Source organism: Astatotilapia calliptera, chromosome 11 (assembly GCF_900246225.1).
Source record: "Astatotilapia calliptera chromosome 11, fAstCal1.2, whole genome shotgun sequence".
NCBI lineage: Eukaryota > Metazoa > Chordata > Actinopteri > Cichliformes > Cichlidae > Astatotilapia > Astatotilapia calliptera.
The window spans coordinates 25,860,472-25,885,621 of NC_039312.1; the positions used below are offsets into that span (position 1 = coordinate 25,860,472).

Below are 25,150 nucleotides of genomic sequence, written 5' to 3' on the forward strand. Positions count from 1 at the left end.
TGACTGTTAAAAAATGCTTCCTGTTTATTATTTGAATTAATTTATAAGGGCTTATAGTACAAATAACATTTGTTTTCCAAACCAGGAATACAGGTTAGTCTTATACATAGTCTCTAATAACTTCAAATCCTGCTTAGCTTTCTGTGAAACAGGAAAACAGCGTCACTAGATGAAATATCTTCTGAAGATACAATTAAAGCTCTACCTTCTGACACCCAGATAAAATGTAAAAACATAATATAACAAAATAAAATTTTGACATGACTTAGCTTTTCAGTAAAAAGCTTCTGATGCTCCTTTATAGTACATTCACAGTTTAAAAATGTTTTCAAAATTTAATCTGCTTTACATCAGCAACCTGAAATGCCTCTGTTCCTCCAGACCACACACAGGGCCAGCCTGTCTATGAACCTGCCCTTTGATGTGTAACATCAGCAGCCATTAAAGAAGGGTGTCCTCGCTGTCCTCATTGTGCGTGCTGAGCTGGGTCTTCCGGTAAGCTGTTACAGCTGCCCAGATTCGACACAGCATGCCGCCTCTGCAACAGCAACAGTGGACTCACATTCATGTGCAATGTCACTTTGCTTAAACTTATGATGAAACTTAAAATAACGGTGTAGACTTCGTGCTTTGAGGGGGTGATGCGTGGAGGCAGCTCACCTTATTCCACAGTACATCAAGTCATCCTTGGCGGCCATACGGAGGAGACAGTCCAAGGTGAACTCATGAGCGAGCAACTGGAAAACAGGATCACAGAGGTGTGGATTAATACCAGGTGGATGAGTAACACGAAGTAGCCTTAGGGGTGTTATAAAAAAAAAAAAAAAAAAAAAAAAAAAAAGGCAAAGTTGAGCTTTTGCTGAATTTACCTTGTTGATAGTGTCTTGATCTACGGGGACAGTCTTTAGCCAGCGCGCTAAGGCTTTCTTCTCTGGTCTGGAGCTTTTCTGTGAAGCCAACTCCACATCTATAATGCACAGAGTTACAACCATTAGGTTTTCTCAGACACTCATAAACACATGGTGTATTTAATGGTGTTAATGTTACACACAACAAAAGCGTCTTCGGCAGCCAGCCCGTATAATCATTATACAAACTAACAAGTCAAGTTTGAGCACATTAGCAGCTGATCTGGCAGCCAACGCCTCTGACAGCAACTAGCCAGGCAGAAATCCACCATCAGCCTGTAGCTAAGGTGTGGTAGGGATTGCTTGGCGCAGATGTTAAGAAATAGTAATTAGAATCACTGAGTGTACTGATAATCCAAAGAAGGCTTGGTCCCTTCCTATGATACTGCTCATGTCGCAGCTTGTGTTGATGTTTGTCTGATAAAAGGCGAGAGAATAACTTCAGTGCTCCTCAAATAACTATTAAACATCTTTGTTTACTGTCTCATATCTAGTAGAAAAATTTTTTTGCAAAACTTGAATTCATTTTCTAGGGTTAGAGGTTTGATTGTGGTGTACAAACAGAATATTCAAATATTCAAGAAAATTTCATCATCTAAAGGAATGGTTCAGATTCAAGTCTAATTTAGTTCAGGATATAGCAAATCAGGAGAATACACTTCAGTGATATAGCCTTTTGTAAATATTTCAAATCAGGAAAATAAAGCAGGCTGCCTTTATTTTGCACAACTCAGCTTGCAGAAAAACGCACGATCACAGACACAATTCAGTTCAGTTCAAGCTTCTTTATAAACCACAAATCCACAATAACAGTCACCTCAATTCCCTGTGTACTGTAAGGTAAAACCCATAGTATTGGCAAAAACCCCAACAATCAAGCAGTCCCTCATGAGTGGGCCCTTTACGACAGTGGGAAGGAAAAACTGCCTTTTAACAGGAAAAAACCTTCAGCAGAACCAGGCTCAGGGAGGGGCACCCATCTGCCATGACCAGCTGGAGGGTGAGGAGAAAGAGAAGGGAGCAGGGATAGACAGGAAAAAATACACATTATGAGAGAGAGATGACAAAAAAATGACATGCGGGAGAAGAGAGTGAAAAGAGGTGAGTGGGGAAAGAAGTGCTTACTGTAACACAGCAGTTACTGTGCTAGTATTGTAACAAGTTTTGGCATTAAAACAACATTACCCTCATTGACTGATTCTTTCCTCAGTGCGTCTATTTGCTGTTGTTTTCTCCAGAGAGAGTTCCTCAGTAGCTCCTGATACTCTGTCTCCTTCTCGCTTAGATGATTCAGCAGTCTGAAACACAACACAAATAGCCTTAACATGCAGCAGAAAGCCCTGCAACCCAAAATTAAATGAATCACTGTGTACACCTAATAGGAATGTTAGTCACGATTATTCTATTTTACAGGAAATATGAGGGGGATATGAAAAGAAAGCTGAGAAAACAAAAAATAAAAATTTATTTTATGTATGTATGTAGTTTGTTCAGAGAATCTAATAAACCTGTAGATTCTCTGAACGATAAAGGTGACAGGCGAAATAAACCTTCTGGTCTCCAGTCGCAGATCTCTCAGGTTCTCGCTGAGTGGCCAGTTGGTGTTAAGGTTGAAGTCTGCAGGTTTAGGGTTGGCTCTAGGCAGCACATCATTTGCTGGATCTGGCTGCTGTGTGTATGCTGGTGCCACCAGCTGGTCAGGGACTAGAGCTACAGGAGTGTCTGGATCGGCAAACAGCTCCTCAGAGGTGTTGTCCTCACTCTCGAATGAGGACTGCAGATGGAGTCTGAGTTCTGAAAGGCAAAGGGTAAATTAGTATCAGAAAAACAGATAAGTAAGAAATATAAATGAATAAATTAAAAAAAATCAACAGGCAAGAAAATAAATAAATTTAAATGTAAATGAAATAAAAATACAATGAAATACAATGTTCCTCTGGCAAACACTCTTACCACTATGTTGTTGTTTCTTTCTACTCAACAAAAAATGTTAAACAGATTATGGAATGAAGCACATGCCTACTTTACCTGGCAGTAATACAGTTATGGCATCCTGTACTGCCTGTCTCAGCAGATTGTCCAGAGCAAACATCCAATGAGGTTTAACCTTTTGTTGCTTCAACACTTTTTTCACCTATGGTCAGAAGGCTTTGTATGAATATAAGGAGGCTTATTCTCAATTGTGATGTAATTGCTAAATAAAAAAATCTTGAAAGTGAAGTGCAATCACCAGCAAAATCTGGCTTTGGGCTCCGAAGTAACTTACTGCATCTTGGAAGTTAAATAGCACCACCTGTAGGCTGTTCAGAGGTACTGAGGCAGCTACGAGCGTAGCTCGAAGCTCCAGCAAGCCGCTGGTAAGCTGCTTCCTGTCCGGGGAATGGATGTTGTCACGCAAACAAATAACGAGTTTGGTGATGTGGTCTGGAGTGATCGAGGAGCCATCACCATACTTTTAACAGAGAAAGGCAGACTTTAAAATCAGGATACATTCTGCAGTTCTCGTTTTCAAAGTATATAAACCCATCTACTTCATCTCTCTGTAGTTCTTTTCAGCTGGAGAGTAATGGTCTTTTTCACTGTGATCTGTTATTGATAACAATGTTCCTATTAATGGTCATTTCTCCTTTAGTAATGACAAAAATTTCAGGATTATAAGAAAAAAAATGCTCTGCTCAAAACAAATTCTAACCTAAATGCATAAAACGAGATACACTAACATCTTTTATTAACTCTTATTGTAAAAGTATGGTTAAAAATTGTGATGCAAAGAAAAATCTGAAGGTTTTTATAGAGGAACAGTACATAACTGGAAAGAAGTAGATGGAAAGAAAGGAAAAAGAAACATAGAAACTTTATTTATCCTCAAGAAACATCTTATCAAACATAAGATAATAATATAAGAGCATTTAAGGACCAAAACCCTTATGAGGGAAACTCCCACAGGTTTTAGCTAAACAGGTAACCTTAGCTTGTACATTCTTTGGCTTTACATTCCTATTTCTCTAGTTTGCAATGTCGGTGGCGCAATACGTGTAAGGCAATATGTTAATAGTAGATTACAAAGGAATCGGTTCATTTGGTATGGCCTATACACTCACCAGGTACTTTACTAAATATGTTTGCTACTGCTCATTTACTCAACTATCTAATCAGCCAAACACATGTCACCAATTCAATGAACTAAGGCACACAGAAATAATCAAGATGACCTGCTGAAGTTCAAACCGTGCACCAGAATGGAGAAGAAAGGTGATTTCATTGACTTTGAATGTTTTTAAATGTTGTTGCCAGACACGCTGGTGTGAGTGTTTCAGAAACTGCTGATCTACTGGGATCTACCATTACACTACCATTTCTAGGGTTTCCAGAGAATGGTCAGATAAAAAGAAAATATGTGTAACACGAGACAGAAATTGGGCAGAAATTTTTTGGTGATGCCAGAAATTAGAGATTGACCAGATAGCCACAACAGCAAAAGACAGGTACCACTTCTGTCGGCTAAGAACAGGAAACTGAGGCTGCAGTTCACAGTAATTTTTCTGCTTTGATATTTGGATTTTAAGGTCAGAGTTTGATGGAAACAACATGAAAGAATGTGTCAGTGTCGGCCAGATATTAATCAAATAGAGCACCTTCGGAGGGGACTAGTATCACAGAGTCCCACAATCCCGTACTGTCAACGTGTACCTAATAGTTTAAACATGCAGATATTGATAAGCTTTCAAATACTCTATTATAAAGAGCTATTCATTATTAGAGAACTAAAATCCATCTCAGTCTCAGAATTGAAGAGCAATTCTATAACAGAATTTGACAGTGCGGTAACTTTTCTTTACCCACCTGAGGCACAGACTGTTGTATACTAGACACAACATGGCTTATGTAGTCAGTGAGAACTTTGTGCAGCGTGGCTCTCCTCTCACTGTCCTTTCTCAGCATAAAAAGGCCAGTACTCTCCTCTGTTGAGGATGGACTGCTCATGTCTGATGTGGAGTCATCTGGTATTCTGGAAAAATTGAATGCAAACAAACATAAATGGCACAGATAAGCCACGAACATGCTGCAATTGTCAGGGTCTGCGGAGGCAGACCGTGCGGAAACGTGTGTGGTGGACCCAGGTGCGAACACAGGCGAGGATGCAGGAGTGGATTTAAACAAAAGCGAGCCGTTTATTATGGCTGATGAAAAGGAACAGAACAGAGTGAAGGCAGCATAAGAGTAACCGTTCAAACGAAAACCTAAACTGGAAATAAACTAAGGAAAAGCTATGGCTTGGAATACGGAACACAGAGGTGGTAACACAGACGACGTGACACAGACTGTATGAAACACAGAGACTAAATACACATGAGGGATGATCAGGGGAAGTGGATGCACACGGGGAACACAGGTGACACTGATAATCATAACAAGACACGGCAGGAGTGAACGTAACACTGATGGGAGATGGGCAAAGTAAAACAGGAAGTACACAGAGGTTCAAACAGGAGGGGAGAGAGCACGGGGAGAACGCAGACATAACGGGCTGGGGAAAACATAGAATAAAACACAAAGAGAGACGAGGGCTCATAAATACACAGAGGGGCACACAGGGGGTGAGAGTCACGAAGGGAAAACACATAAGGAACAACGTAACAGATCAACCCAGGAAGCATGGCCTAAATAAAGAACAAAATACAAAAATACATGAAAACTAAGAATACTGGGCCCACATGGCCCAGGACCATGACAGCAATAACCATTGTATGATAGAAAAATGTAGATATGGCTATCAGTAACACATCAGATGTATTATTTAATAATGGCATGGGGAATTTTGCATTATAGCCTTTTTTCACAAGTTATAGGACTGTGAAGAACGAACTTCAGTGTGGTTTACCAGTAAAGTAAGATTCAATACAATCATAGTTTGCGCACAAATGAAAAGGTTTTGAGTTTCTTTTGAGGAATAATCTTACTCACAACAGGAAGCTGTTGGTGCTCGGTGGGCTCTCTGAGATTTCTTCTGCTCTGAGAGAGGACTGCGACTTCGTCAGGTCCAGAGAACAAGACAGGTCAATCAAGTCAGAGTAAGAATCAGTATCCTCCACAAGGATGGAGATAGGCACAGACATACTGCGCTGATAGTCAGCTGTAAGAAATAGGGTTTAGATACTCTGCATCATTGCTATAGAAAGCAAAAATGGGTAAGAGGTGAAATGTGTGTATTTTAAGTGTATTTCTCACTTATAGACAGGGATTCCTGAACAGCTTTAGCTTTTTTCTTCGTAGACGACTTTAGGAAATGGTCCTTAAGCAGTTCTGCTGCTGTGGCTCTTTCATCTGGATTTGGCACGAAACAGTTCATGATGAAACCCTTGGCCTCATCTGACATGCACTCTGGAACCTTGGGGTGGATCTTAAACATGCCAACCTAGTTGGGAATTTTTAAAGTTTCATTGAAACATTCTGCTTTGAGATTCTTGTGCTGTGCTAGCTCTTACGCTATGCTGATAGCTCTCTTTGTCTGGGTTCATATGTATTAGGAGGATGAGTTTTGAGAAAATTACACAATTTTTGTCATTCTGCTTCTGAACCATGTTATTGTGTGTCACTGACTGCAAATGATTTTCATCCAAGTGTTAAAAAGGAGTTTGTATACTTAAGTTATGTTATTTTGTGTAAGCACTTGGTCTGATAGTGGGGGGACTATATAAAAATGTGCACCACTGTCAGGCTGTACAGAGGCAAAATTACACAGAATTGTGTTGTGCAAATAATTATGCACTTAAAGTGTAACTGAATTTAAAACTTTGTATATCTAATCAATCTAATATCCACCTGGTACTTGTAAAAACTAAATAAACAATGATCATGAAATGTAAAAGTCTTCAAAGGAAAAGTCTCCCGAATGTTCCATGAAATATAATTCCAGGCATTCCACAATGCCGCAATCTGCCAAATTTCCTTATGTGTAAAGTCCACTGTGAGCATTTTTAACTTACGTAGAAAACACAACTCCTTTTTTTTTACCTTGAACATGGCTGCCTGGGGACTTCCCAGCTCATGAAAGGGTGTTTTGCCTGTTGCCATTTCTATGATAGTGCACCCTAGAGACCAGATATCTGCCGGCTTCCCATAACCCCGAAGTCCTTGGTCTATAATCTCAGGGGCCATGTACTGCAGAGTTCCTATTGAAAATCCACCAGAAAAGTGAAAGTTCGACTACTGTGAGGAGTTCACGTGTAAAAATGTTTTAATAATAACAATCTTTTAATAATGTCATAACTGTCAACTTACCAGTAAATGTTTCAGTACAGGGGTTAATCCCTGCTAACCGTTTGGAGGTTCCAAAATCAGATATCTTCAAAACTCCACTATAAGTGTTGATCAGTACATTGTCACCCTGCATAAGGAACAAAACCAGTGAATACCACAAAGCTAAACTTTAAGACACAGTAGACCAGAAAACTATTTGCCACGAAGCCAAAGGTGATCTGCTCACCTTGATGTCTCTGTGGACTATCTGATTCTCATGAAGGTACTTTAGACCCTCAAGTATCTGCTTGGTGTAGAAAATGATGGTGGGCTCGTTGTCTTTCAGAGGACCCCATTTCGAGCGCAAAAGAGAAGACAAGCTACCTGTAAGAGGAAATGCATAATTTCACAAGGTGACCCACGCCACTGATTTCGAGCCACGTCCCACACGGTCACCCGCTCACGCACTGAACTAAACCAGCGCCTGACAAGGTTATTAGTTTTAAAAAAGATGCAATAAAGATGCACAACTAAAATAACTGTTTCTCCATTACATTTGGCACAATCAAACAAAGCAATGGATTAGGACTGTGCACGTTTCTAATCAGAGGTTCAAGATGTTTTTCACACAATCACACCATTTTCTGTAAACATTTTCCTCCACTGAACAGGATGTCTTCAGAACCACCCACTTCTTTAAAACTGGCTTCCAGTAGATGTTACATAATCACACATGCATTACAATTCTGGTCACATGATTTCCCTGAAGCCCACGACAAATAGCACACAGAAAGCAAGGAAACAGACTTATTGGGAACAGCAAGGCTTGTGTGTGTTTAAGAATTTCTCAGGAACCTGTGCTTGACGCCATGTCTCTGATTTCCCAAACCACATCGCTCCACCCCATGACCTAATTTCATTACGTCAGAGGATAATTAGCTTTCTTGGCTGCTGCCTCAAAGCACATTGTGCGCTGTCTATCTTGCGTGCTGCACAATATCGTTTATTATTTAGTATCTACTGATATCTACTGCTAGCTAGTTTATTGTGATGGTGCCATTTTTTTATTATGTTGCTCTTTGTTGTTTGCTTTCTCTTCTGTTTTTTTTTCTCCATACAGGTGACCCAGGTGTTTGTTTGTTTTTTTTGTTTGTTTGTTTTTTTCTTTCTTCTCCCCCTTCTCACAGTCTCTTCTCCCCTTTGGTTTTCTTTCTCTCCCTCTCTTTCTTTCATTCTTTCTCCCTGTCCTATCCCCCAGTCATGTCTGTCCCGTTTGTAGCAACTGGAAATAAAATAAATTCATAATTATAATAAAGGTCAATCAAATGGACCAATATGGCAAGGCCATGATGATCCACTTGGTAAAATAAATCCGCTTGGCATCTTTCTTGGCCTTAAGACAACAATTCTGATGGCTAAAGATCCAAACGGGACACAAAAAAAAAAAAAAAAAAAAAAAAAAAGAGGATAATTATTTGCTTGTTGATTACATATGAGCAAACTGATTAATTACACATTTACATTTGTGATAACAGCTCTTTCCACAAACAGATGTGAAATTTAAAAAAATCAAACAAAAACTTTTTTGAAGCTTTGATTTATATTACAGTAACGATTTAGTAATGACAGGCACTCTTATTGCTAGGAGTGTTAGAAGATCAAATGTCATCTTTTTACCCCCAGGTACTTCTTCCATGAAGATCTTGATGAAACCATCCTGACTGACAGAGCCCAGGTACTGGACAATATTCCTGTGTTTAAGCCTCTTGTGCAGAGCAATCTCCTCATGCAGGGGCTGAGAATACCTAATCAACACAAAAGAATAAAGGTGCTGCTGTGAGATTGTTGTGTTTGTACAAGTGATTTGCATTGTCTAATTTAGGCCTCTTTTCATTTCCATCATTAAAAAGGAGTTATAAACAATATACCACAACTAGGTTTGGATTTTGGATGTATAAACAAACTATTTAAAGGGACTTAATCGCTTAAACCTTTGCCTTAAAAGTTTGCAAAAGCAATAAATATTTTGCTACATATAGAAGGTTTTTTTCCACGTCTGTCTAGAGTCGACAGTGTATTTTTCTTTTCATGTGGTTAACACTACCTAAACGCTATCATATTATTACTGTAACTGAGCAGATTTTGTTGACTACAGCGTAATCTGAAAGTGTCAACATCAGAAGGGTAACATATGTGTTTTCTTACGTGCTGTCCTTCTCGGGGATCTCTTTGATGGCGATGCGTACTTGGTTGCTCAGGTCCCTTCCAGCATACACTACACCATAAGTTCCTTTACCAAGTATTACCTTGTCACCATTCTCATTGGTCTCATAGATATACTGTAGAATGAGAATCAGTAAGAATCAGTATAGAGCAGAGGTGTGGACTCGAGTCACATGACTTGGACTCGAGTCAGACTCGAGTCATTAATTTTATGACTTTAGACTTGACTTGAAAAAATGTTCTAAGACTTGTGACTTGACTTGGACTTTTACACCAATGACTTGGGACTTGAATTGGACTTGAACCGGTTTACTTGAAAAGACTTGATATTTTACCCCAAATATAAAATTTAACATGCATATATAGAGATTGAAAATGTGACGTCATTCACGGGTAGAACCGCAAAGGATTCTGGGAACTCGTGGCAAGCGGTACTAGCGCACGCAGGCTTTCAATTGAAATCAGTCACACAGCGATAAAAAGAAACACAAAAATGTCAAGAAGCTGTTGTATTATTAACTGCAATAGCCGGTCGCATGACAGCCACGGGAAGCCGACGGGTAAAGAGATCGGTTGTTATCGGATTACGTCGTTGAAGAGAAATTGTTCGAGCCATGTTTCCGAAGTAACAAAGAGGCGACAGATGGCCTGGATTGCAGCCATTCAAAGATCAAATATAACGTCCCAGAACCCTCCAGCTCACAGGTTAGTATGCTCCAAGCATTTACACGAAGGTCAGAGTTTTTTAGTAGTTAATACGTCATTTTCATAACATAATTGGTGATATAGGTTACAAGCAAGTCTGGCGCTGAACAGAAATTGTCGCGCTATGCTCCTTTATTTATTGTGCATAAATAGTGAATTGTCCTGACACAATATTGCGTTTCGCTTCTGTTATTATGGTACACTGACAAAAACATATACTTTTATTCACAGGATAAAACAGGTTTTTTGTATCACTAATTGCCCAGTATGATTACAGCATACAATATTGTTGTCACTGCTACATTTCTGTAACGCGTACCAGAAATTATTTCCACTACTAATTAATTACCCTTGAGCTCAAAGGTTATATTAATAAACTGTTAACGAATGTGTATTTATGACGATTTGTGAGACTGGTAAACTTATGATACGTACGATGGTCTTTACTTTCTACACGGTGCATTTCAAGGTCCTGTACCCATCCGTCGGTAAACTGTACCTGGGCTTGTTGCAGTGACCTGAAGTTACTAAACTTCATGAGTGTATGCGCTCACTCCAAGAAGCGTATAATTATAAATATGCATATAAATATGCTACAATGAGATAGCTGACTTCATCTAACTAGCAAATGTTGTCCAGGCTACGTTGGTGATGCAGTTTTTTTTAATGTGTATGATATTTTTGTCATGCGATTTTAAAGCCGGTCCTACAACCGCATCCAAGAATAACATGCAGCTTATCTCAGAACTGTCGGTGAAAATTATTCTTGGAGCTAGGTTTAATTGAGCTGCATTTTAAAGAGGTGCAATTTCACAATTTGTGTATATTTTCTAAGTTCACTATTTTGTCATGTGTTGAGAAAAACACAGATTTTAAAATTACATGGTCTAACATTTACATTTAGCATAACTGCAACATTATTTTTTCGTTTTTTTTTTTAAAGACTCGAAAGGACTTGAAATTCAAAGTTTCAGACTTGTGACTTGACTCGGACTTTTACACCAGTGACTTGAGACTCGACTCTGACTTGCCTGACATTACTTGAGACTTGACTTGAGACTTGAGGATAAAGACTTGAGACTTACTTGAGACTTGCAAAACAATGACTTGGTCCCACCTCTGGTATAGAGTGAATGGAAACAGAATTTTAGGAACTTAAGGAGACCTTCATTCAGAGGTTTAAATAAGGCAAAATGCGACATCTGCTAAAGGTTTTACTATACTCATGAACTCACAAATACCTGATCAATATTTAATGCAAATATGTCATCTGTCAATAACATGGCAGCAGCTCATTGCATTTTTATTACGCAAGCATGGTGAAAACGACATGATGTAGTAGGAAATGAACACCAGAATGTGGAGAAATTTAAGTGACTTTAAAAAGAGCATGGGCGTTGGTGCCAGAAAGGCTGGTCTGAGTTTTCCACAAAATGGTGACGCACTAAGATTTTCCTCTTTAAGGCTTACAAAGAAGGATCTGAAAAAAGAAAATATCCAGTGAGTGTCTGTTCTCTGGATAAAACGCCTTGTTGATGCCAGAGTTCAGCAGAGAATGGCGGGATTTGCAGAGATGGAAATGACTACCTGCTGAAATTCAAACCAAGCATCAGACTGGGGAATATATGTCATATAAGTGATTTTGAAGTCAGTATGATTCATATTTAGACCAGCCTTGTCTGAGTATTTCAGAAACTGCTGATCTATGGGGATTTTCCTGAACAACCATGTCTAGTTTGCACAAAATGGTCCAAAAAAGAGAAAATATTGAGTGAGCAGTAGTTCTCTGGACAGAAATGGCTTGTTAACGCCAGTTGTCAGAGGAGACTGTCCACACTGTTCTGAGCTGATACTAAGGCAACAGTAACTCAAATAAAAACTCACTAAAACAGGAAACTAAGAACCGGAAACTTAGACTACACTTTGCATGGGGTCCCCACCTTAAATGAATCAAAACAGCATTTTGAGCATTTCTTCCCACCAATGTTTTTCTAGTTTACCCAGTTACTCTCTCACTAGTACTACTTACTACAAGAAACATATGAGTTTCTTTTGAATGCAAAAGGCAAGGATGCATCTTGCCTTGCACCAGTGATTCAAGCTGGTGGAAGTGATTTAATTTTTTTTTTTAACATATCTCAATGCACTAGAGCACCTTTGGGATGTGGTGAAATAGGATGTTTGCATTGTGGATTAGCCATGTGACACTATCATGTCAATATGGAGCAAAATATCAAATATATTTGCTTTGTCATGTAGAGTTAAGGCAGTTCTGACAGACATAGATTTGATATATTCTTTATAAATAACACTGGCTTTTCAAATTTTAACTTTAAACATGGTTTTATGAGAGTGAAACACACGTTAAAACCACGTCTGCAAGAGTAGCTCAGTTCTAACTAAAATGGCATTCACTTTTTTTAGCACAGACCTAAAATAGAACACATATTGCATCCGGATATAGAAGGAACTGTAACTGACCTCTAGTATTTCTCCGAGTGTATGTTCTATATCTTGAACATGGTTTTCAGCCTCCTGGAGAAGGGAGTTTACCAACTCACAGAAACTAGGTAGAGAAGAGACATACATAAAAATATTTCTCACTGCAGCATAAATTTAAATATACTTTCAGTAAACATCAGCTCAAGTGAAGAGGTCCCTGTAGATTTCTGCTGAGGGATTTACTTATAAACAGATTGATAGGTTTTTGGCTGTTAGCCACACTGGTTCACACACACCAAAATACACAACTGCAAGTAGCTACAATAAAATTCATATTTATTTTCAATGGCTGATCAAATTTGAATAGATGTGAATGAGAAGCCTGATATTGTCTCTGGTAATTAAAAAAAACAAGTGATAGAAAAGGTTGATGTGAGACTGAAATTAGAAAATGTGGATATTTTGCTTACAAGTAATCCCTCATTAGTTCTATTTATCACAGTTTGTTTCATTTTAACTTAATTTGTTTAAAAGAAAACATACCAGTGAAAACAGGAAAAGCAGGATGTTATATTTGGCAGTGTGTTAATAGGAAAAAAACAAACAAACTCTATTATATGCAGCTGTGGTCAGAAATTCATTTACACTCATAATGGGCATGGATGTTTGATCATATTGGGCTTTTATCGATTTCATTAAACTATTCTGTTTTCCAGGGTGGAATGATTGCACAGCATGCATAACTTTAAAAAGCAATAAGTGGGTGCAGAAGTTTTGAATTCATTTGGGATTTTTTCTCATCCAAACAGAGTGAAAATTAAACATATAGGCTACACATACTGTACACCCCCCACTGATATTTGGTTTACCAGACACTTTTGGCACAAGCTTCTGGCATAATTCTGGCTGGATATATGACCACTCTTCCTGGCAGGAGTGCTAGAGTTCATTTGAATTGGTTGGTTTCCTGGTATGAACCTGGCTTTTAAGCCATAACTTTTCATTACGGTTAAAGTCAGTACTTTGGGAAGGCCATTCAAAAGTTCTGTCAGCCTGCTTTATCCCTTCTAAAACCAGCTTTGTGTGTTTGGGATAATTGTCTTGCTGGGACACCCAAATATGGTGAAGTTAAGGAAGGATTCCATCCACTTTTTTCAATGTACTGGTACCACTGGTAGCAAAACAGCCTTAGAGCATGATGCTACCACTACCGTGACACTGTACCACGAGAGCTGGTACAGTGTCCCTCTCCTATACTCCTACAAACATACCTCTTGTCATTGTGGCCATCTAAGTGTAAAAATCCTTCTGCAGAAGGCATTTGGCTTGTCCATGTTTGCAGCTGCAAATTTCAGCAAATCTTGAAGGTATTTAGTCTGGGGAAGGGACTTTTTCTTGGTTGGAACCCACTGAGTTCATGGTGATGTAAAACTCCATTTATTTTGGAAAGTGTTTAGTAGTTCCTTAGCTGTTCCTAAACAGCCTAAATAATTTCCTCTCATTTGAGGGTGACAGCTTGAGTCTTCTTCGGGACCATCTAAATAAGCCTATGCAAATAAGCTTTACTTAGATACAATTGTCTGAATCTGCAGTTTTTTTGAAATGGCTCCAGAAGACCTCCTCAAATAGGTTAAATCTAAAACTCTCCTTATTAGGTCGTCACTGAGCTTCTAAGATTTTCCTGTTGTTCTGAGTATTGGTCAATCCAGTGAATGCTGTCAAATAAATTCTTACTACCAAAGAGAAACTACTAGTTATAGTCAATCATGATCACTGACAAGAAGTTAAGACCTTGTTCTTGTCAATTTAAAAGACCTTCGGCACAACGTGATAAAAGATTTAAGTGCGTGAATGTGTATATGAGCCTATATGTATATTTCCCACCTTGTGTGAATTACAGAATATCTAACATAAATTCAAATTTCTTCATTCAATTTGTGATTTTTAAAAGTCATTAGAGATGCATGTTCTACAGTCATTCCACCCTTGGAAAAAGAACAGGAGAAAGAAACCATTAAAAACTCTAAATTAACTTGACATTCATGCCAGTCATGAGTGAATAAAAATTCAAATTCAAATTTTATTTGTCACGTACACAGTCATACACAGTACGATATGTAGTGAAATGCTTGAATATAAGCTTCTGTCAAAAACTATAAAAATATGGCAGCAAACAGAAAACTGAAACTTGTGTGGTAGTGCAGTACTAGATGTTACTTCAGCTGGGATGGGTTTTTTTTTTCTAAATTATGTCAAGAGGTTTCTGAAAAGCAAGTAAGGACAGTACAGGAAATATGACTCATACCAAGTAATAACATCCAGTCAATGACTACTTTCATTTGCATGCCGACTGTTTTTCTGCACCCTGTACACGCAACCTGTTAGATCTTATCTAGCAAATCAGTTGATCTGCGAGGATGTCATTCACATGATCTCACACAAGTGTTAATCACTCACCCCTTACAGTGAATCTCAGATGGGAAGCAGAGCTGGAAATCATCCGAGTTGTAGTGGACATACAGAAAGCAGCTCCGCTCATCAATCTTTGAAGCACTGCAATGAGAAAGACGTAAACAGGTTTTAATCATTCAAACAGGCAAACCTTTATGTTTGAATATGTTGAACATAAAACTGGCACAGACGACATCATGGCTGTATCTCTTAATCCTTATTTGTTCTATTGAAGGAGATAGCTATTGTTTCTAATTCAGTGGGAGCTATAGGTAAATAAAAGTAAATCAAATGTATTAAGTATTAGTGATAAAGAGCAAGGCCCCACTAGGCTCTAATAGAAAATGTGTTTTTCATCATCCCCCCTATGATACCACAGCCTGATAAAACGATTTATTGTTAAGTCACCCAGCAGATGACTTTTTCTGGAATATTTGTCTGGTAGACGGGACACAGCTGAAGTACACAGTAACACTGACCTGCAGACACAGAGGAATCAACAAAAAGGTCACATGCTCTGCTCTATTTTACCTCACTCCCCGAATTTCAGATGCTTGGAAAGTCCACTGGTTTAAGCCCTTCTGCAGAATTAAATACAAATTTAGACACAGGTTAAAAGAGTGTTTTACAGCTAATACAGAGTTTGTCACACACAGTAAACCATTTTTACATACTAATAAATACATATGCAAGAATAAAAGGAACAAATATTGATGTTTTAAATGCACAGTGGCTCTAAAAGAAGATGCCTACTCACCCAGCCGACTGTACACTCAGACAGAAAACTTGTTTATTACATAATATGATATACATTCATACACACGTATGTATGACTTGTTCAAAGAGTCAAATGTATTCCAATCAGAGAGTGGCTCAAAGAGTGGGGGCCCAGACAGTTTACATACCTTTAAGCGTGTGGCGTGTTTTAGCTGGACAGTGCGACTTTGGTCCTCCTCGTTCACAGACACAATAGCTGGTTGGAAGAGTTTAGTGGGCTCCAGAATGAGCACCTGAAAAACACCAGTTCCAGTACTATCTATTTTAAATATCTACGTGGCTGTTTAATGCATTTCTAATGACAGGGAATCTCCTGCTTTGTTACATGTTAACTTTACAATCCAAATGAGCAGAACTGAATCCTGATCAATAGTTACTCCGTGAGAAGATGAGTGTCCTGTTTATTATTTACAGCTACAGTAAGGTGTTTGGTCTTACTGGACAACAGTTTGATGAGGCAGTGGGTTTACAGGTCTGCAAAAGCAGCTCCATCCAGAAGTCCACTGTATCTTGTTTAGGAGATCTCACTTCAGGTAACTTGGCAAACCGGCGGTACAGGATGTATGTCTCCATAATAGATGCCACATACCTAACAGAAATTGAACTCGGCAGTTATTTGTTATTTGCTTTTCACACTTTTAATAAAAACAATCATATAAAAATACATGTGGCTTAGTAACTGATTAAACACCTTGATACTGCTCATCAACAATGGATGATTAAGTCTCACCAAACAGGGGCCTTGAGTCTGTAGAGCTTCTCAGAGGCCTCAATGACTTTCCTGTATTCACCTGCAAGAATGTTTGCTCCAAGGTAGAAACCTACATCCCAGTAGTCCTTCATCTTCTCCAGACTACCCTTTCTACCCAGCAGGGTGCTTAAAGTCACACCTAGACATTGACATCATAAAACAAAACAAAAGAGGTTACTAACAAATCAACAGAGGACGACCCTGACCACAGTTACAATCTCATTTATGGACTAAGAACAAAATAAATAATTGAATACAATGTAATATGCCTTTATAATACTATGCACTGTCAAAACATGATTGGCCAACAACTGAAAACAACATGATATGATGTGTACAGCATAATGAAATGCATTTTCTCACAAATGGGTGAGAAATTACGGGAAAAAACAACTTAATTTTTACTCCCTGCAGTGATAGGATCTGGTGGCTCTGTGAGCTGTGGCATTTTACTGGGACAGTTTGGGGTATATTTGACAAGTTGGAGACAAGAATAAAAGCAAACATTTCTATCCTCTCTTCCAGGATGACAATCTCCCCATTCATAAAGGTGCAGTGTTCACTGACTGGGATTAATGAGTATTACAATTACGTGACTCATATCCTGTAGCTCAGTTGAACATTTATCGCACTAATGACATGGTCTACTTTTCAAAGTTTTTGTAACAGGAAATACGTTTTAAAACACAACTAATAACTGTTTAGTATTAATCTAATTTTGACTGAGCTTATGATGAATCCTAATAATATATTTTCTGGCACTGCACATCATCTCAGACATTTAAAACATCAAAAAAATGAATTTCAAGGATCAAATTCAATGCATGACACAATAAATGGTAAATGGCCTGTATTTATATAGCGCTTTACTAGTCCCTAAGGACCCCAAAGCGCTTTACATATCCAGTCATCCACCCATTCACACACACATTCACACACTGGTGATGGCAAGCTACATTGTAGCCACACTGACAGAGGCGAGGCTGCCGGACACTGGCGCCACCAGGCCCTCTGACCACCACCAGTAGGCAACGGGTGAAGTGTCTTGCCCAAGGACACAACGACCGAGACTGTCCAAGCCGGGGCTCGAACCGGCAACCTTCCGATTACAAGGCGAACTCCCAACTCTTGAGCCACGATCGCCCCAATAAATCCACAGACATTAAGTTTTCTCTGATGGAAAGGTAAAAAACAGAAAGCACCTAGTTTGCGCAACTCTATAGACGTCTCAAATTCATGGCCAGCTGCTATTAGGAGGACCACATTGTTGATGCCTGAGTGAAGAGTTGGCTCTGTCTCAAAGGCTTTCCCATACCTGGCAAGTTATATAAAAGAAACAGTCTGGAAAACATGACATAAATGCCACTTTTCTCAAATGTGGAAAACTTTGTATGGCCAAACTTGGCGTACCAATAGCAGGCCTGGTCTCTGCTGGACTCATCAGTGAACGCTGAGCTCATGAACATGTCCTTGTAGATGCGTCCACACAGGCAGTAGACGTCTGATGCCACCTTGTTCCCTGACTCCACAATTGGCAGAATTTCTTTCAAAGCCTTTTCACGATCTCCGGACTGATTCCTCCTAGGATGGGTATATGTCATAACAGACCACTGTGATGATAAAAAACTTCATATCTTGGGTGAATATGAATTTACTAAAAGATCTCTGCAAACTGACAATGACACAAAAGCACCTAGCGTGAACCAAAGATGTCAACAGAACTATACTGACAAGCTCAAGATACAATAGCAGTCAAGTTGGTACCTGTTTAGAGCAAATATATAGTGAAACTTGATATTCTGATGCTTCGCCACCTGACACATAGGCAGGTTGTCCAGAGTCTCCACCAGTTTTATCATGGCATCGTAATCCTGAGAAAAAGTGGAAGAGAGTGAAATATAATGATTATCATGCTTGAATCACACCTGACAATTTTAATAATTTACATTGAAGTTTATTATATAAAAAATATTACTATTTACAAACAATTGTGAATAATTTCACCCCCCATAGCTATTTTTGTTAATGCTCATATGTTCACTAAACACACAATCTGATCTTCTTTGTTGATACAAATACTTGTGAAGGCTCCCAGATTGAACAGTAGCTCTTTTATAATGAAATATGGCTAAACAGATATGCAATCATATGATCATAATAATGTTAAAACTGTTTGAGTTCTGACAACAATACGCTGTTTTGTTTAATTCAATAACATAAAATAATGTGTTAATAAATAATCACTAGTTTAGACACACAGATTTAGAAATGCATACCTGAACGTCCCTGTAGGACAACAATAGGTTCATTACAATATCTGGAGAAAGCAGATCTACACTATCCAGGCGTTGCTGGATGTGGTTTAACTCCTCGCTCAAGGCTCTGCCGCTGAACCGCTCCCGTGCCATGCGAATCTCATGCCTAATTGACTCCCGGAAGTACTCACTGTCAGCAGATAGTCCGGTGTTGGTATTACATTCCACAATTTCACAATCCTTTGTAAACACGCTAAGTGACATTGCATACGTGGGAAGCTCAAGAACATGCATTCACTGTATAATAATGTTTAAATAAGTAATAATGTTTAACCACACCCTGCTAAAGTTTATGTCTGACCTGGACTGAATGTGCACATTGTTCAGCAGGTGCACCAGTTTCTCAACCAGGGGGATGAGCAGCGGCTCCAGCTGGAAACTAGGTTGCATCAGGTCTTTGATACAAGTCATCATGGCAACGTCACAGGCAAACACTTTGCCCTGAGGTGACACTACATATGGGATGAAGGTGTCACTTCCACACTGCTCCTGCAGGACAACAATAGATGCATCAAATATCATGCTGGGACAGCTTGCATGACCACAATGGAACCGCAGCATCATTTGACACTAGACAAAGCAGTCACAAGTGTGTTGCACAAATGACTTCAAGGCTAAAGCTTTGTTATGAATGCACTGAAATTATTTTAACAAGGTAATATGTACACTTATTCAATAATGAAAACATGAATTAATGGCAGCCATAGCTTGCTTTACATTGCATAACAATTGCTATAGCTTTTTAATTTTGGCTCCATCTCTCTCACTCACATTAAGTACAATGCACAAATTAAAGTTTTAACCCTAACTGGTGTTTTGCTGTTAAATAAGCTCCATCTCTAAATCAAATGTAGATACAACAATATTTTAGCCCTTCAGGAAAATATCCCACCGTAGTTGCAGTAATAAAGCAAAGCCTGTTGAACTATTTTCCATTTCCAGCACATGAGACTGTATACAATAAACAATATGTAACAATAAATGGGAGCATGTGTTACCTTATGAGCTTGCAGATCACTATCTTGCTTAGAACAATACAGAATGATGTTATTAGTCATGCTGAAACTTTCCCTCACTCCAAGATGGTAGAAAAGGGAAGGCTGGCAAAAGGAGTCGCTCATTTCCACCACTGCAACATCTGTAAGGGGGGATTATAAAAGTAAACTTGCGTAATTTGGTATAATTCTGTGCTCATATATCCGCTACATTACCCTACAGTCTGCATGCCGTCACTTGCCTGCATTGTAGAAACTATCCAGAATGTCTGTCGTGCCTTGGGAAATTCTGTCAAATGAAATCGTTTTGAGAAGAGCGTGTGCGTCCGCGCAGGCTTCCTTCAGACACTTTAGTGATAAGTTTTCTTCGGTGTGCGGCACTGACGCGTCCTCGTTGACAATGTATGCCACTGACACTGCTCTGGTTCGACTCCGCGGAGAAACGATCTGTTTACCCGAGCCGTTGCTGGCGCTCAGCTCTAACGCCAAAGAGTCCTGCCACAAACTTCCAGCGGACACCCGTACTGGATCCTTCCTCTTTGAGTCTCGCAGGCTCATTCGCCTGCGCTCTGTCGTGTACATTATTTACTTCGCGTTTGTTCCGCAGCTAAAGCTCAAAGCGTGCCCTTTAGTAGGGACGACTTCCAATAGCAACATAACAGCGCCGCTGATCAAGGTAGATCCGATCTCTTACCACATACATTCCCAGAGCTCGTCTCCATTTGACCCGCCCACGTCGGCTCTGCCCTGCTCCGCCCGCTGGTGTTATGAGGATATTCACCTATACTCTCGCATGACCTCTGCAGTAGGACCCAGCAAGTCCTTCTTGTCCTCTATGAGGAGCACGAGTCTGAGACGTCTAAGTAAAACAAAATTCTCGCAGTCCCAATGTAGTGTCAACAGAGCACCCTTGGCGCTCCGGTGATGGCGCAGTTGTGGGTGTTTGACCAACAGACCACATGGACTTACTTTTCAGATGACGGAGTGTGCAGCTTTCAATTTGTATGGCGCACGTGAGTTTAGGTGGTATTTTTTATTATACAGATATTATGTATTATTAGCACAAAAAAGCACAGAACATAACAAAGTGATTCATGGGATTCTTTTATTTATTTTAGAAGGATTTCTGAAATCTACAGTCATTTTGGTAGCACTTTATAATACGGCACACTACCAAGGGCGTAATTTCCCCGTGATTAAATGGAATTTCAGCGTGTTTTATTTGAAATTAGAAAGTAATTATAAATAAATATTTAAAGATAGGTATAGCAGAATAAGGGAGCAACGAGTAATTTTTCCAGGAAACGAGGAAAAAAAAATACTGTAATCTATGTAGTGCACAAGCACAAGCAGTACAGTGTAATTTCCTGGTTATTTAGCGGAAAAATAAACAACATTTCGACATCTTACATTGTAAGTACGCTGTACTTTTAAAAAAATGAATAGAATTGAATAGAACTCAACTTTATTGTCATTGCACATGTCACAAGTATACTTGTGGACCCCCCCCCCCCCCCCCCCCAAACTCATGGATCGGCCTCCCCAGAGCCAGATCCTCAATGTTGTCAAACAAAAGGCAGGCAACATACAAAGAAAAACTTAGGGAAGTCTTTCAAGAAGCCTAGAAAACTGCTTAAAGAAGTGTCAAGAGATTTTGCTGTGCTGGGGAATAAAGGCGGTTCTATCAAGTATCGACTTTTAATAGTACAGAACTGTACAAACTATTTTTGCCTTACTGTACTTTTTTTTGCATGTCTTTCAGTAAATTGTTGCACCCATTTTCCTAGCACAATATAAAGAAATGAAGGGATACTTCACATTTGGATTATTGCAATTCTCTTTTAATAGGGGTTGGACAGGGACAAGTTTATTTGTCTGATTTGTTGAGGCCTCGTGTCCCTATTCGTTTGCTTCGGTCAGCTGAGCAACTGTTGCTTTCAGTCCCAAAGTCACAGCTAAAGCTTAGAGGAGACCAAGCGTTCTCTGTTGCGGCTCCAATGCTTTGGAATAGCCTTCCTCTCCATATTAGAGAAGCTACATCAGTGCCAGTTTTTAAGTCCAGATTAAAAGCCTATTTTTATTCCCTGGCTTTTAAGTCTGTGGGTGACTGACATTTTTTTTTAAATTAATTTTATTGCTATTTCTGGTTTTTGCTATTACTATATTTATATTGTACAACACTTTGGTCTACCAGGTGTGTTTTAAAAGTGCTAAATAAATAAATGATGATGACTATTAGAGAGTACTGTAATTAAAAGGCTTAAATTATCATAAACAAATTGTATTACCCACTTGTTAAATAATTATGGTGCCTATTGTCCTCCTTAAAACGGGACATTTTATGAAACAAACGGACACCAGTTTGCTCCAATAAAACTCTTCAAAAATTTATTTACAGTACAAAAATGAAAATTTACTATGAACTTCTATGAATGGGCAAAAATAAGAATGGTGCATACAGATTCCAGTAGTGCAAGGGAACACAACAGCGTTAATAATTTTTCCTGCACTACAAGCAAAGACAAAAAAAGGAAAAGGAAATATGCTTACATCTTATACTGCAATGTTTACTCTGACAATAAAAATGCTTTTTAAACATGAATCTAGAGTTCACATTCCAATAATGTAATGTACACTGACACATATAGCATGGACATAGACAATTAGCTATGCTTTGCACTAAGTGCTGTGGTGCAAAAAAAATATAGAATATATAACTATAGATTGGTGAGATATCTTTATCTGTCACTGAGCACATCTTAATGTAATGCGAGCAATGTGAGATGTAAGATCCGTCACTTATCACATAGACATTATACAACCTGAGAAAAAGTCTTCTTTGAGACAGCTGTGGCAGGTTCAAGCAAGAGATCAGTAATTACACAATATACACCAACAAATCCTGTTCCATTACTTAAATCAGTTCCTGCATTTACCAGTTCAAACTTATTGCTCCATTCCCTGCAGAAACAGTTCTTTTTCTGTTGTTGTTTTTGATGATGATATTATCTAACCTGAATGAACTCCGGCAATCAAGTACTTTGGAACAATTTACTCATCAAGGCCCTCGTCTTCCTCTTCCTGCTTGGCGTCTACCTCGGTTGTGTCTGAGAACTCGTGAAGCAGCACGTATTCACGGCTGCTGAAGCCAAATTTTATGACATCTTTTTCTTTGAGTTCATAGTACCGCTGGGGCTCGATACGCTGGTTGTTCAGATAAGTGCCATTGCCAGAGCCAAGGTCAATAATGTAAGGCTTTACCCTCCGGCCCGTGGTGCCATCTGCCCGCGTAAACTCCACCAGTCTGTAGAAATGAAGACAGAATGGTGGACATGATCTATTTGCAAATGGGGATCACGACTAAAGAGTCATTCAACATATTGGACAACAACAATAGTAAATAGTAATCACCACAGATCGAGCATGCTTTTCAAACAAAAAGAAAACTAGAGTAAAAAAATAAATAAAAATGTGCTGATGACTGTTCTTCCTACCTGTACTGGAATACTGCATGTTGCTTGGAGCAGGATGGGTGATCAATCGGGATATCAGCAATTCTTCTCTGTCGCCCCAACAAATAGGCACTCTGTCTGTGAATGTACATGACTGGAAGAGCCTCATCATTCTTGAAAGGGTACAGTCGCCATCGGCGCTTCGGAATCCGAGCCTCAGGCGGCTCGTTGTACTTGATCACCACTCCCCGAAATGTGTTTGTGTCTTCTGTGAGTGCCCCTGAAAGTTCAAAGTTTGGCTTCTCTTTCACAGCAGGAGCAGCGCTTGCCTCATCACCCTCTTCTTCTGACCTCCCCAAGTCTCGCTCTTGGTTTTCTTCACGTCGCTGGCGATTTTCCCTGCGTCTCTCATCTTGCTGCTGTCGTTCAGCTTGTTGAGAGGCAAGAGCATTTCGCTCCCTATGCCTCTCCCCACCGCGCTCTCTCTCCCGTGGCCTATCAGATTCCCACCTACTCCGTCTGTCCTCTGGTTGCTCATTTCTTCTTCTTCTCTCGTCGCCGCTAGCTCTATGCTCATCCCGTTCCTGTGACATATATTTACAGAATACTTACACAGTTACATTTTTGAGTAGTTAATTATGTTGTACTGCATTACCCTTCAGTATGGAATAGTGGGCTCTAGTTTGTTTGACATATATTGTCATTACTGCCAGATGCCTCTGAAAAACATTAAAAATGGGACAACTGTAGACCAATGTTGGGTCTCTACACAGAAAACAGACTGCCTCAGACTGTTAGTACTATCTGACTAGCACTTGGGTTACACAAGCTTCTGTGTGGTAAATTCCAGATGAGTACTTTATACCACCTAGATCACTTTATACTCCAGTGGTGCTGCTGAATTGCAAAATGTTTCCCAATAATTTGAAACTAATCACCCGCTTTACTCTGACATCCCCGTGGTGAGGACTACGGCTTCTCCTTTTTCTCGGAGATCTGCTGCTTCTTCTGGCGGGAGAGGTTCCCCTTCTACCTGGTGAACGGTCCCTCGTCCTTGCAGGTGACCTAAATGAAGAACACAAGAGAGTATTAAGCGACCGTTCACACGACATTTCCCACCGTTGAGATGCAACTAGTGGCTGTAGCTAGCCCAAGTAAGTACTACAGCGATATACTCAAAAAAACTGACTCTGTCACGGTTGTCAAGTTGATCAATATGACACACGTGGCAAAATTAAGGTGGTATGATAACTTTAGTGCACACACCGACTCGTTCCTCCTCTCTGTGGACTGGAGTTGCCGGGGGATCTCGACCTGGAGCGGCGTGATCTCTGTGGCCTAGCAGGGCTCAGTTTCTCCTGCTTTATCTTTACTTCGGCTTCACGCTCCGGACTTTCTCTTCTCCTGTGTCGCTTCTCTTTGGCCATGCTTAAAATAATTCTCTCAAATCGACCGTTGTATAACCTAAAAAGCATACATTTTCAACCACACCACTGTATGTACAAAAAAAACAAAAGCCTCGGCATGTAACAAACTTCGCCCGTTACGCCGAGATCACGCACTTCCGCTTCCCGAGGTTCACCGAGAATTAAGCTCCGCCAGTGTCCATGTCTCACGTTGGTTCCGACATGAGATGCCGGCCAGTTTATTTCCTGTACAGCCTAAATATTTAGTGTATTGAAAAAGCTGGCACATTCTTTCATTATTTACATATTCGTTTAACACACATTACTTTTACTTGATGCAGCCAGTAAACACAAAACAAACAAAAAAGGCATAGTAAAAGTAAAAGATACACAAGGTGGTAAAAGTAAAAAACAAACAAACATCCCACTTGGCTCTTTTAAATAGATTTTTTAAAATACTGATAAAAATGCATTTATCTCAAAAG

General features: G+C 39.4%; 2 protein-coding genes across 4 annotated transcripts; both read right to left on the reverse strand.

Annotated features, from left to right (window-relative positions):
- On the reverse strand, nucleotides 1-20,741 carry LOC113031861 (mitogen-activated protein kinase kinase kinase 5). 3 transcript variants are annotated; one of them, XM_026184334.1, is made up of 28 exons: nucleotides 20,050-20,741; nucleotides 19,811-19,950; nucleotides 19,114-19,301; nucleotides 18,774-18,942; nucleotides 18,262-18,368; nucleotides 17,908-18,078; nucleotides 17,700-17,812; nucleotides 16,477-16,636; nucleotides 16,185-16,335; nucleotides 15,875-15,979; nucleotides 15,501-15,550; nucleotides 14,976-15,071; nucleotides 12,558-12,642; nucleotides 9,354-9,487; nucleotides 8,826-8,953; nucleotides 7,396-7,532; nucleotides 7,191-7,296; nucleotides 6,924-7,081; nucleotides 6,138-6,324; nucleotides 5,874-6,042; nucleotides 4,752-4,917; nucleotides 3,175-3,360; nucleotides 2,937-3,042; nucleotides 2,459-2,702; nucleotides 2,094-2,206; nucleotides 870-967; nucleotides 661-737; nucleotides 1-538 (listed from the first exon to the last, which is right to left on the reverse strand). In XM_026184334.1, the coding sequence occupies exons 1-28, from the start codon at nucleotides 20,387-20,389 to the stop codon at nucleotides 442-444; spliced, it is 3,981 nt and encodes a 1,326-aa protein (XP_026040119.1). In that variant the 5' UTR covers nucleotides 20,390-20,741; the 3' UTR covers nucleotides 1-441. The 3 variants fall into 3 exon arrangements, 2 of the variants coding, with proteins under 2 accessions (XP_026040119.1, XP_026040118.1); XM_026184333.1 differs by having other exon boundaries at nucleotides 3,139-3,360; XR_003273814.1 differs by lacking the exons at nucleotides 1-538; nucleotides 661-737 and adding an exon at nucleotides 1,726-1,901 and having other exon boundaries at nucleotides 907-967; nucleotides 3,139-3,360.
- Nucleotides 20,742-22,173: 1,432 nt separating this feature from the next.
- snip1 (Smad nuclear interacting protein) lies at nucleotides 22,174-25,003 on the reverse strand. The gene is made up of 4 exons (XM_026184293.1): nucleotides 24,526-25,003; nucleotides 24,198-24,324; nucleotides 23,302-23,843; nucleotides 22,174-23,111 (listed from the first exon to the last, which is right to left on the reverse strand). Exons 1-4 carry the CDS (start codon nucleotides 24,732-24,734, stop codon nucleotides 22,859-22,861), a joined length of 1,131 nt encoding a protein of 376 aa, XP_026040078.1. The 5' UTR covers nucleotides 24,735-25,003; the 3' UTR covers nucleotides 22,174-22,858.
- Between the last annotated feature and the right edge of the window lie 147 nt (nucleotides 25,004-25,150).